We start from the raw sequence: 13,893 nt of genomic DNA, 5'->3' as shown, positions 1-13,893 counted from the left end.
GATGTCTCCATGGAGATGTGTCGGGTTGGCAGTTGAACCGACAATGTGATATCACAGCCAGTAGGGCAGACATTCATCATATGCATTTTCTATCTGTTTGTATGCTTTGTTTACTTGTAATTTGCTTAATTGTATACCATGCCTATTTGCTTACTTGAATTACTTGCTTTATATGCTTCTACTTGTGTTTTACTTATTTGTATTAACTATGATTGACTGGTGCTTAGTAGGTTAGGTAGGCGGTGGTGATGGGATCACACGGAAGTTAGGTTGGCGATGGCTGTGGGATACAGCGGTGTGATTAGTATTAGTTAGAATCCCCCTAAGTTTAAACAACCCTGGTTTATGGTTTAAGTTCTTATTATATTTATTTATTTTGTTCTGAGCTTGAATATCAGTATGTGATGTGGAGTTCTAGGATTGCCTTTGGCGTCCTGGGACCTTACATCTTACATCATTGGGCACTGTTATCATACTGAGAACCTCCGGTTCTCATTCCATACATTGTTGTTATTTTTCAGCTGCAAGTCGTAATCTACTTCGTTGAGATTGCAGACATGATGACAGAGCGGAGTATCGTTCGTTCCTTGTTTATTTTGGTTTTACTTTCGTCGTAGTAATCTCTCATCTTTTGTATATTTATCTTTATGGCCTTAGAGGCTTACTTGAGAGATAGGTGTATAAGCTGTTTTGATTCTAAAACTCTGTATCTCTCTATTTGTAACTAGTCAGCTTAAACTCCACAAGCTGTGGCTTGTTTCCTATGTTTATATTACTATATCTATACATTTGTTCTATTCTCTTGCACCTATATCTTGTATCTTGTGCGTTAGTTTTGTGTGGACATTTTGTGTTTCTAAAATACTGTTTTTGAGCTCACTCATTCATTAGGCTTCTAGATAATATTATTTCTTTCTATATATAAATATATATAAGCCCTAGAATTGTCATAACCTCTGATTAACATTTGCCTTACCACTAGAGGTAAAGCTTAGGGTAATTGGGGTGTTACACCTACCAAGTGTTTGACAAAATGTTTGGAAGGATGTTAGATTAGATTTTTCTCCTCTTGGCTTTGGTTGAGTAATTGGTGACTCTTGAGTTATTAAACTCCTTCGTTGATTGATAATTAGAAGTTGCTAATTGATTTGAATTCCACTAAAGCTAGTCTTTCCTTAGGAGTTGACTAGGACTTGAGGAATCAAATTGATTCATCCACTTGACTTTCCTTCATAGTTAGAGGTTAACTAAGTGGGAGCAATGAACAATTCTCATCACAATTGAGGACGATAATAAGGATAGGACTTCCAATTCTCATTCCTTGCCAAGAGCTTTTCTAGTTATTAGTTTAATTCTTGCAATTTACTTTTCTTGTTTCCTATCTCAAAATCCCAAAGATACTTCATAACCAATAATAAGAACACTTCGCTACAATTCCTTGAGAGACGACCCGAGGTTTGAATACTTCGGTTATTATTTTTAGGGGTTTGTTACTTGTGACAACCAAATTTTTGTATGAAAGGATTATTGTTGGTTTAGAAACTATACTTGCAACGAAAATTTATTGTAAAACTCTAGACCACACAAAAATCCGTTCATCAGTGCTATTGGTGCTAAACGCCAGGTTTGGTGTTTAGCTCCCCACGAAGCAGAAAGCTTCCTTTCGTTGCTGTCTTCCTGGTGCTAAATGCCAGGCTCGGTGTTTAGCACCCCACGAGGTAGTGAGTCATGAAGCACCTAGAGCTAAACACCCAGGTCCGCGTTTCTCGAACAGAATCAAATTGTGAAGTTTCAGGTGTCTTGACGCTAAACGCTAGGTTCGACGTTTAGCACCGCCTTTACAGAATGATTCCACATGTTACGAGATACTTGGGCGCTACACGCCAAATGCGGCGTTTAGCACCAGCTTAGCAGATTCAAAATTCTTCTATTTTCTTGCACACGAACTCTGCCAAAACGATTCAAACTTTACCTGAAATAATTAAAATAATAGAGCAACTCAAAGTAGCATCCAAATAGGCTTCAAACACTAAAATCTCAGAAAAACTCAATAATTTCATATCTAAAATAATAAAAAAATAAAGCAAAGATGCTCACGCATCAGCACTCTAATGTTATCTTTTAGTAAGATTCCAGCTCCACACCCGCTTTCATTTGATGCTCCATCTACGTATAGCTCCCATTTGGGGGATAGTCTTTCAGGATTGGTGAATTCTGAGATAAAGTTGGCCAGTGCTTGTGCCTTGGGTGATCATCATGATTGATAGCAAATGTCAAATTCCAAAAGTTCTATTGACCACCTTGTGAGTCGTCCTGCTAGATCTGGTTTTACCAATATCTAGCGTAATGACTGACTGGTCCAAACTATTATCTAGTGGGTTAGGAAATAATGTCGCAATTGCGAGCTATAATTATTAAGCCAAATGCCAACTTCTCTATTGTTGGATACCTTGTTTCTGCGTTCTGCAGGACTTTGCTCACAAAATATACTGAATGTTGTTCTTTTTCTATTTCTGTTACAAAACTGACCGTGTTAGTTGAAAATAAAAGGTATAAGTAAAGGGGCTTACCTTGCTCAGGTTTCTGTAGTATAGGTGGTGAACTGGGGAGGTTTTTGAATTCAGTAAAAGCCCTTTCGCATCATCTGTCCAGGCGAACTTCTTGGCTTCCCTCAGGGTATTGAAGCAATGATATAACTTTGCGGCCGCCGCAGGCAGGAAACATGACAGTGCCTCTAGGTGGCCTGTGAGTTATTGTACTTCCTTGATTGACCGAGTTGACTGCATTTGTATCACAGCCTGACGTTTGTCAGGGTTGCCTTCTATCCCTCTATGTGTTAGTAAGAATCCAAGGAATTTACCTTCATGTACCCCAAATGCATATTTTTTTGGGTTTAACCTCATATTGTATTTTCGTAGTTGTTGGAAGATTTCCGTAAGGTCGGCTTTATGTTGTTCCTCTGAACTTGATTTGACTACCATGTCATCAACATATATTTCAACGTTTCGGCCAATGTGGTCCTTGAAGACTTTATAACAAAAATTACTGTGATCGGTTATGAATATTGTTTTGTCCTCATCATCTAGATGCATTAGTATCTGATTATAGCTGGAATAGGCATCCATGAAACTGAGCACCTGAAAACCTGAGATATCATTTACCAGTCTATCAATATTTAGAAGTGGATAGGAATCTTTCGGGCATGCTTTGTTCAGGTCCGTAAAATCCAAATACATACTCCATTTTCCTGAACTCTTTTTTACCATAACCACATTCACTATCCATGATGAGAATCTAACTTCTCGAATGAATCCTGCATCGATCAATTTTTGAGTCTCTGCTACTACTGTGTTTCTCCTTTTTGTACAAAAGTTCCATTTTTTGTCGCACAAGGCGGACATTGGGATTAACTGTCAGCTTGTAGCATATAAAGTTTGGATTGATTCCTGGCATTTTTACAAGCGTCCATGCAAAAAGGCCAGAGTTGAATCTTAATAGCTCAACAAGGTGTTGTTTTGTTCCTGCAAAGAAAACTGAACCGATGTTAGTAAATTGGTCGGCTTCTACTAGTTGTACCTTTTGTAGGTCACCCGTTGGAGCAGGTCGACTAGTATTATTCCGAGGATCCAACTCGGATAGAGTTGGGATGTTCTCTGTATTGTAGACAGAGTTGACTCTTGGGATGATTTCCTTTAGTATGGTATTTAAGCCCGCATTGTAGCATTGTCGAGCTTCCTTATGCTTGGCATGTACTGTTTCCACTATATTGTCCTGCACAGGAAACTTTACACGAAGGTGAACTATAGAAACAATATCTCTAAAAGAGTTAAGAGATGGGAGTCCCAAAATGATATTATAGGAATTAGCAGAATCAACCACTAAAAATTGGATATCTAGGGTTTTTGAGTTCAGAAACTCCCCTAGTGTTGTTCTTAACCATATATAACCTGATATGGGTACCCTTTTCCAGAGAATCCTACCAATTCTTTGGTTGAGGGTTGTAGCGCCTTGTCCCTAAGTTGCATCTTTTTGAAAGTAGAGTAGAACAACAGATCGGCACTACTCCCAGGGTCAAGTAGGACCTTTTTTACTGTCGGTTCTCCCATGTGTGTCGAAATTACCACTATGTCATCTAAGTTCAGACATTGCGACTTGAAGTCGGATGCGTTGAAGGGAATTTAATTTGTTGAAGGTGAAGCATGTGTCTCTTGGCAAGATCCGTCTATTGTCATCATGTCTCGGTAATTCCTTTTCCTGGCCATATTGGTTGCTCCTCCTCCTGCAAAGCCTCCCGAAATAAAATATATTACTCCTTTCGAAGTAGGATATTCGGCTTGTCTGTGTCTCTTGTGGTTTCTTTTTGTTTTCTGGAGGTGACATATTTATTTAATAGGCCCTGTCTAGCTAATCTTTCCAACAGGTCCTTGGCCACTATGCATTCATCGGTGGTATGACCATATTTTTTTATGGAATACACAGTGTTTGCTTCTGTCTACATACTTCTGGTCCTAATACATTCTGGATTTGCTTGGCGGCTTTATAAGTTTGTTATGTAGGATTTCTCTAATTATATCCTCTCTCTTGGTGTTGAACTTAGTGTACGAGTCAAATTTTGATGTCAACTTGAAAGGTTTCTTGAGGTCCTTGTTTTGAGATCTGTGTGGCCTATCTTCTTCTTTTCAAGATAGTGGCTTTTCAATTCTTTGGGACTCCCTTAGCTCCTCGATCTCAATTTGTCTGGTTGCTTTGTCTCAGAATTCGGCCAATGTCTTCGGCTTCACTACTGTTATTACTTCCTGGAACTTTCTAGGTTGGAGGCCGCATTTTAAAGCATGTAGGTGTACCTCCAAGTTGAAATCTGGGATTTCCATGGCCGCTGTCACGAATCGTGTCATGTAATCTTTTAGGCTTTCGTGTTGCCCCTATTTGATTGTACTAAGATAATCTATATCTCGTACATAAATTTTGGATGTTGCAAAGTTGTTTATGAATAGCTTGGCGAATTCGTCAAAGCTTGAAATTGAACCTGCATGCAAATTAGAAAACCAAAGTAAAGCATCTCCATCCAAAAAAAGTAGGAAATGATCGGCACAAAATAGAGTCGGAGTTACTATTAAAAAACATCATAGACTCAAACTTAGTAACGTGAACTTTAGGATCTCCGATTCCTTTATATGGTGCCAATGTCGTTGGAAGCGTAAAATTTGTAGGCATTTCAAAGTTCATTATTTCTTTGTAAAAGGGGCCGATCCTCCTCGCCTTTCCATTTTGTGGGGTGCTCCATTCGTCTTCGTGTTTGGCTCAGAATAATATTCTTTGTGAAGGTCATCATTAGCCTTTTTATGGTCATCCTTTTCATTGTCGTCATTCAACTTTGCCGCTAGTAGCTCAGCCCTTCGTTGGACTTCTGCTTGTAGAGCGGCATTCACAGCCAAAAGCTCAGCATTGGTTGGAGGTGGTTGAGGGGTTACGAAGTGGTTCGTTGGTGCGATTATTTATAACCACAGACTAACCGGCAAGTGCACCGGGTCGTACAAAGTAATACCTTACGTGAGTAAGGGTCGATCCCACGAGGATTGATGGATCAAGCAACAATGGTTGATTAAATTACTTAGTTAGATAAACAGAATAGTATGTTGAGTGTTCAAAGAGCATTAAACAGCAACTCAGAATATCAAAAGAATAGACAAATAATTAAGTTAGGAATAAAATATGGAGAAGATAGTTAAGGCTTCAGAGTTATCTATTTTTCCGGATTAACTTTTCATACTAACTATTTTAATCATGTAGGATTTAATTTATGGCAAACTATATGTGACTAGACTCTAATTCCTTAGACCTCTCTAGTCTCCTCTAAAAATTCATTAACTGCCAATTCTTTGGTCAATTAATTCCAATTAGAAGGTGAAGTTCAAATTCTAGTTTATATGCCACAAAAATTCTAATTACCCAAAAATAAGGGGATTATATGTCACGTATCCCGTTAAATCCAAATAATTAAAATTTAGGAGAAATTGTTTTCAAGCTATTGTTCAAGTAAAGAGCTTTTCCAAGTTTTACAAGAACTCAAATAGAAAGAGGGTCATACTTCTGTTCCACCCAAATTCATGAGATAAAAAGCGAAAACAATTCTTAAATTATAAATCCACACATGAATTAAAATAGAAAAAGTAATAAAATCAATCCATACAAATAGAGAGAGCTCCTAACCTTAACAATGGAGGATTAGTTGCTCATGGTTCAGAGAAGAAAATAAGGATTCTGATAAAATGTATTTTGGTAGTCTCCCTTTGATGGCATGTAAAATTCCTTTTTATAACTAATCCTAATTAATTTAAAATTTAATTATCTAAAATTAAAAATAATATCTTTTTTCTGAAAATAAGATTTGAATTTAAATCAGAATAATCAGCTGGTCTTCGGTTAATGGGCGGGGACCACATGTTTTGTCCATTCTGCAGCTTCTAATCTGTGTTTTCTGTGCTGAAAACTGGGTCAAAACAACCCAGAAATCGCCCCCAGTATTTTTCTGTATTTTCTGCACGTGGCGTATGTCACGTGTATGCGCCAGTCACGCATACGCGTCGCTGGTCTTCTTCGAAAGTCACGCGAACGCGACGGTCACGCACACGTGTTGATGGTCTTTTTCGCAAGTCACGCGGATACGTTGATCACGCGCATGCGTCGCTGAGCAAATTTTCAAATCACGCGTACGCGTCAGTCACGCACATGCGTCGCCATGGAAAGCTCCAAATCACGCGTACGCATCAGTCACGCGTACGCGTCGCTCCTTGCTGCCATCTCCTTTGATTCTTGTGCTGCAGAAACTCCATCAAATTCCGCCGAATGCTACCTAAAATAAACAAAATTGCAAAAGACTCAAAGTAGCATCCATATTGGCTAAAAGATAATTAATTCTTTATTAAACTCAACAAATTAGATGCAAATTCACTAGGAAAAGATAGGAAAGATGCTCACACATTATTCGTCATGACTCAACCTATGCAAAGAAAAGAATTACAAGAAAGAACTGGTAAAACGTTAGGTCAAACTAAAAATGAATATGGGCTCCATGGTGGGCGCCAAATGTTCTAGCAAGGATACTCCTCCGTGCTATAGGTTGTCTCTGTACTATTCTGCGAACTCTTGAAGCCTCTTGTCCAGCAGGAGGTAGCCTCGTGAACTTAGACCCAAGCATGGTACCTGCAAAAAGGACTCCGACACTCAAGTCAGTGAAATACCTTAAAAGGGTGAATATTCGTAGCCGACTAAGTGCGAAATTTGGGAAAGAAGTTTGTTATGATAGAGAGTTATTTATTTTGATTTTGTTTGATCCTGTCGATGTATAATCTGGTTTTGCCGATGTATTAGGGATATAGTAGAATTACCAACAACAAGAAAATAAATCATTTGGCAAATCTAACGTGAAATAAATTACTTTATTTTATCCAGAATTTACCAGATTGAATAATTCTTAATTAGCTTGGGCTAAACAAATTATATTAAATTAGTTAAAAGTGTTGCATCAGTGCCTACATAGTATAAGAGAAGCTAAAGAACCAGTTTTTGCTTTCTATATAAACAAAAGGGACTCAGGTATCTTAACTTGTACTGAAACAAGAAACAACAAAGAATAAAACTGTAGTGTTATATATCTTGTTGAGAATTATCCATTGTGGTTCCATCAAAACAGAAAGAAGAGATTATTGGAATGGAAATAAGGCCTATTGCGAAGAATAGGAATGGAGATGGAGTGTATCCTACAAAATAAGGACATTGGGTGGTTGAGGTTCCATGTCATAAGATGATAGAGCTTCTCATCATACTCTATGTTTCCGAGAGCCTCTCATATTTTTCATGTTGGAAGATCTTTTAGACCTTAAATCAGTTTAGTTTCAATGTGTGTAGTGTTTTTAATAGAGTGACCAGTTTTGATCAATTTTTTCTTGAGATACTGTATGTAATCATATTCAGTAACTAACTAAAGAATTAGATTGTATAACTAATGGATCTCACTAGGGAGACAATGGACTATTTGTATAATGTGTACAATGGGCTATTGAGTTATAAAATGAACATCCTTTATACTATCTAGAATAACCATCCGAGTACAAGGGATAATAAACATCTTCTCGAAAAATTAAACTAATTTTGGGATTCACCAAGAATCGAACTCTTGACGTTTCGAATCTAGCGCTTTAATACCATGTCATGATACTACTCATCCCAAAAGCTTCAGCTGATGGAAAAATGTAACACTAATGATTATATTTCTAATACTACATAAACCTCCATTGTACACATTATATAAATATTTCATTCGCTCCTCATACTCTCCCTAACTAATAATACAAGTCGGTAATCTTTTGGTAATGTTTTTTCCATCTTCTCTATTCATGAATGATATCATTGTTTGATGAAATTATTCTTTTATAAACTTAAACTGGAAAAAAATGATTATATAAGTATTTTTTTATCTTATACTTGTATGTTTTCTTTTAGAGTCTAATAAAAATCGAATTGTTTTTTAAAAAAAAAATTCTAATACCACGACAAAATTATTTCTTCTAAACAATTAAACAAATAAAAAAATTACATAAATAACTATATTTTTAATATATTATTTTTTACTGTTTCACTTTTATATAAATTGATAAATAACATGAAAAATCGTCTGAAATAGTTTAACAATGAAAGCACAGATTGTTTTCTGAAATAAATAAAAAAATATTATTTTCAAAAACAAATTATTTTAATTTTAATTTTTGGAATGCATTTTTTTCAGTTTATGATAAGTTTGCTGCACCCATCGCGAACTTTTATAATTTTACAAAATTCGCCGCACTCCCGAAAAACTTCACCCAAAATCTCCCTAAAACTTGGATGAGAATGAAACTCAAATTTTTAAACAATTATCATTGTCTCCAAGAGTATATAGGAATACACAAAAGTACACAGACAACAAGCATGACTTCTTCAACATCACCGGTGACACGACAACCATTTCCATCATCTCCAGAAATATACAGATACATAGGAATAAGTCATATTTAACAAGGATTTTTTTTCTATTATAAATAAAAAAAATCATTATTTTCTCAAAAAATACGACTTATTCCTGTGTGTGTAATCTTGTGTCACCGAAGGGTGAGGTGAACTCTATTAATATTATGGAGTTTGTGGAAGGATATGCGGAACATGCCTAAAATTAAAAAAAAAAAAACAATCAGTATCCTTATATTTAAAGTCAAGGTTGCAAGAATCGAACCGGTCATTGAACCAGTCGAGTAATTGGTTCAATTGTTCAACAGTTCAACCATCGAACTGGTTTTAATAAATATAAAATAAATTTATTAAAAATACAATATAAATATTTTAAAATTTAAATTCAATCATTCATATAATAATAAAATTTAAAATTTCATAATCCATCCACTAACTAAACTATATCTCATCACATCATTAAAATCCTACATTCGAATTCAAGCATCAAAATTTATAACTAAAAGAATTCATGGCATAAAATACTATATACATATTCAATCAACAATCACTAACATCAATAATTACTTAATTAGACAAAACTCACTCAATTAATTCCAAATTACTAATTAGAAATAGCTATGAAAAAATTTTAGTAGTAATTCAAGATGTGCAAAACAAACCATGCCCTGCCCCAGAAAACCCAACTTCATGCTTCAGCCATTACAGCAATTACAGTAAAATAAAATCTCAGCCATTACAACAATGACAGCAAAATTCAGAATTACAGCCATTCAAAATCCAAAATTATATCAATTCTATTCAGCATTATAAAATTATACCAAAATTCAATTCAGCATTCAAAATCCAGAATCCGAAATTGTATCAAAATTAGGAGGGTTATTAGAAGAATACATTACAGAATATAGAATTCCACAATATGTGATCACTAGTTTTTAACATTTATTCTTTATACTCTGTTATCACTGTATTCCATTAATAGAAACATGAAGAAGATTACGAATTTCCATAAACAATGTAGTGAAGCAATACATCATAGCACTATCAACTGAAATAAAAACAATCAGCAACAAGCAAGTGAAGCAACTCAGAAATCAGAATAAACAAAGTTAACAAATAATCAATGACTCTACAATAGAGGAAACAAATCAAAAACTAAAGTGAAAAAGGTAGGAAATCAATGAAAATAAAGAAGACCACCAAGAAGATATTGAAGGACGGTGAAGATTGAAGAACTCACGGCGACGGTGAAAAGTCCCCGACGGCACGGGTACATTCACAATTTGCATAGAGAGAGAGATGGCTCGGAGATAGAGGCATTTTTGGCGACGAAAACGAGGCGGCCTACGATGGCGAGGACAGAAGCAGGGTTCACGAAGAGCACAGAGACGGTGAGGAGGAGAAGAGTGGCGGCGGCTGAAACGGAGAGTGAGAGACACCGCAACAATGGGAAGAAGCCATGCACATCATCCTCAGACACAGCTCCACTTCCTCCTTCCTCCGCTGCTGTCGTGCTGTGACAAGGGCTCCTATGATTCTTCCACTGCTCTCCAAAGCTGCCACCTTTGAAATTAGGGATTTTGTGCCATTTTGGTGAGTGAGTCTGATGAGAGTGAGCGAAAAGGGAGAAGGGAGAGGGGATTAGGGCATTTGGGAGACTTCACGCATTTTTTTTTTAACAAAACGACACCGTATTTATGTTGAATGGAAGAACCGGACCTTTAAAAAAACCGGACAGTTCATCTAGTTCGTCGGTTAACTACCGGTTTGATCAGTTTTTCACCGATTTTTTGCAGACTGGTTTTGGACGTTAATTGGACCGACCAACTGACCAATTCCTAATTAATTTGGTCGAACCGCTCGATCCGATCTGATTTTTAAAACCTTGTTTAAAGTTGAAATAATTTTTTATTTATTTTAAAAAAAAATCCATGAAAGCTCTTCACTATAGATAGCAATAGTCTGACCAATCTATTTTTTCAGTTGATTGTTATATTGGTAGATAATTTTTTCTATAGTAGATATCAATTTAGCAACAAAAAATGTTTTAATTTTGGGTCATAGCAAATGTTTATCTATTACAAAATTAGTTGTATTATTGTGACTGAATTTGGTTAGCTGCCAAATCTGATAATTTTTACATTGAAATTTGTTGATTACATGACACTTTTGTAATCAAATAACATAAAAAAAACTAACAATGATCAAAACTAATTAATTTCGTATTGAATTGTTAACTACTATCGGATTTTCTATACAACAGTTTAGTACTAAAACAATTTATATGGTTGGTCATACCATAATGCCAGTTAATCTAACCACAGTTGCAATGAAATGCCAATTAATTAACCTTATTAATAGATAATTGTTTCTAACAAAACATGTCTGAACATAATCTTATCTGAACTAATAAGCTATAGTAGTTTCAACAAACACCTTGTGAGCGGCTATAAATATTTGAAAATGTTGCAATGCTTTCCAATAACACAAAAAGAAGAAGATAAAAATAAATGGAAAAGAAGGGAAAAATCATAGTTTTAGTGGTTGTTTCGCTTTCGCTCATCCTTGTAGCGGGGGTTGCCACCGGGGTCATCGTGGCTGTTAATAACAAAAAAAGCAATGGCACTGAAGTGCAAAACACTAAAGAAAGATTCACGAGTCTCATGTGCCGCAACACACAAGAGGATCAAAACCTCTGTCGCGAGGTTCTAAGCCAAGTTGATGGTTCTTCTTCTTCCGACCCAAAAGCATACATCGACGCCGCCGTGAATGATATCAGAGATGGTGTCACCACCGCCCTAAAGATGATGACAACTGAGGAGGAGTTCTCCAAAGATGACAATGGAATCAAGATGGCCATTGATGGTTGCAAAGAAGTCATAGAGTCCGCATTGATCAGCCTTGACCTTTTCAGCAACGTGCTTCGCAGTAATCACGACATTAACTCCGTGCAAACGCAAAGCCCCAACCTCAGGAACTGGCTTAGCGCCGTTATCTCATATCAGCAATCTTGTATTGACATTTTTGAGGATCAAAATGAAGGAGAGAGAAAAATCAAAGAACAACTACAAAGTAAGAGTTTGGATCGTGTTGAGAAGGTTTCCATCATAACTCTCGATATTGTTACTGGTTTGGCTAAGATCATTGAAGATCTTGGTCTGCATGTGGAAATAAAACCCATTGCTTCTTCTGGGCGTGTTCTTCGCGAAGAGGTTGATAACGAGGGGTTTCCCGATTGGTTTTCCTCTTCAGATCGCAAGCTGTTGGCGAAGGATGTGAAGTTTCATGTTCCAAATGTAGTGGTTGCTAAAGATGGTAGTGGAAATTTTAGGACGGTTCAGGATGCAATTAACTCGTATCCAAAGGCAAAGAATTTTCAGGGAAGGTACATTATCTATGTTAAGGCGGGGATCTATAAGGAGAATTGTACGGTTCCATCTCATGCAATGAACATTTTCATGTATGGAGATGGCCCTACTAAGACCATTATAACTGCTAGTATGAGCAATGTCACCCACAACCTCAAGACCATGTTTACTGCCACTTTCGGTAATTCTCCATTTTCTCTATTTTATTATTATATGAATAAAGACTCACTAGTAATTTTCAGTAAAATTAATAATTAAGAAGAGTTAGGTTATAATTTAATTAAATATATTAAATTATTTAACAATTTTTAATTATTAATTTCATAAAAATAACTACATGTAAACTTTAATATTCTCGTAGGCACACACATACACGACAAATATTTGTATAGGTCATCTTTTATCTAGTCACTTGAAACTCGACATAATATCCTATATGGTGGGAAAAAAAGAAGAGTTGGCAAAATTAGAATAAAGCAAGTACACAATATATAATATGAGTCATACATAATATATAATGATTACTCTAATTAATATATAATAAAATAAATGTACATGCATGTAGTGAATAAAGCGGGAATGTTTCTTGCGAAGGACATGAGATTCGAGAACGCAGCTGGTGCAGAAGGGCACCAAGCAGTTGCACTCAGAAATGTGGGAGATTTTTCAGCTTTCTATAACTGCCACATACATGGTTATCAAGACACCTTGTATGTTCAAGCCAACAGGCAATTCTACCGCAACTGTGAAATCGCTGGAACAGTTGACTTTATTTTCGGTACATCTCCCGCTGTGATCCAAAGAAGCAAGCTCATTGTGAGAAAGCCCTTGCCAACTCAGTTCAATGTGTTGATCGCAGATGGCACCGTCCAGAGGAACATGACTACTGGCATTGTGATTCAGGGATGCCAGATTGTTCCAGATCCAACGTTTGACCCTGTCAAGTACCAAATGAAGACTTATTTGGGTAGGCCATGGAAGGAAGGATCGAGAGTAGTAATCATGGAATCATATCTGGGTGACTGGATTAATTTGGAAGGGTGGGCCCCTCATGATGGCAATGAAATGAAAGGCTTCTTAGATATTTGTGAGTATGGAAATACCGGACCTGCTGCTTTAGTTCATGGAAGAATTAAGTGGAAAGGGTATCGTGGTATGATAACTAAGAATGAAGCCATGCGATTCACTGTTGCTGAATTCCTCAAGGGTGGACCTAACAATGGTGCTGACAGATGGTTGAACGCTCTTGGTGTTCCTTTTGACCGTGATTTTCTAAGACCATAACATTTGTTACTTTTTAATGATATTATTTAATCTTTCCTCTCTCAAGGAGATTACACATATCAGATATGACCGTTATAAATTGGTTATATATTATAACTCGGCTATGAACGTTATAAATCGGTTATCAATAATAAACATCAAAGCAAATATCAAAATGCTCGAATAATATGCCATTACTCTTCGTTTAAAGTAAAATTACTCGGAAACATAACAGTTATCCTTTAATCCCGAAATATAA

The 13,893-nt window shown here is 36.3% G+C and overlaps 1 protein-coding gene across 1 annotated transcript; it reads left to right on the top strand.

Moving 5' to 3' along the window:
• The first annotated feature begins 11,513 nt into the window (after positions 1–11,513).
• LOC130974729 (pectinesterase-like) lies at positions 11,514–13,655 on the top strand. Its single transcript, XM_057899584.1, has 2 exons — positions 11,514–12,552; positions 12,937–13,655. Exons 1-2 carry the CDS (start codon positions 11,514–11,516, stop codon positions 13,653–13,655), a joined length of 1,758 nt encoding a protein of 585 aa, XP_057755567.1.
• The last annotated feature ends 238 nt before the right edge of the window (positions 13,656–13,893 follow it).

Source organism: Arachis stenosperma, chromosome 4 (genome assembly GCF_014773155.1).
Source record: "Arachis stenosperma cultivar V10309 chromosome 4, arast.V10309.gnm1.PFL2, whole genome shotgun sequence".
Classification (NCBI taxonomy): domain Eukaryota; kingdom Viridiplantae; phylum Streptophyta; class Magnoliopsida; order Fabales; family Fabaceae; genus Arachis; species Arachis stenosperma.
This window is presented reverse-complemented; position numbering and strand designations above follow the sequence as displayed.

Coding starts and splice junctions, on each gene's coding strand:
- LOC130974729 (XM_057899584.1), top strand. CDS start 11,514: ATGGAAAAGAAGGGAAAAATCATAGTTTTAGTGGTTGTTTCGCTTTCG. Junction 12,553..12,936: donor CATGTTTACTGCCACTTTCG/GTAATTCTCCAT, acceptor ACATGCATGTAG/TGAATAAAGCGGGAATGTTT.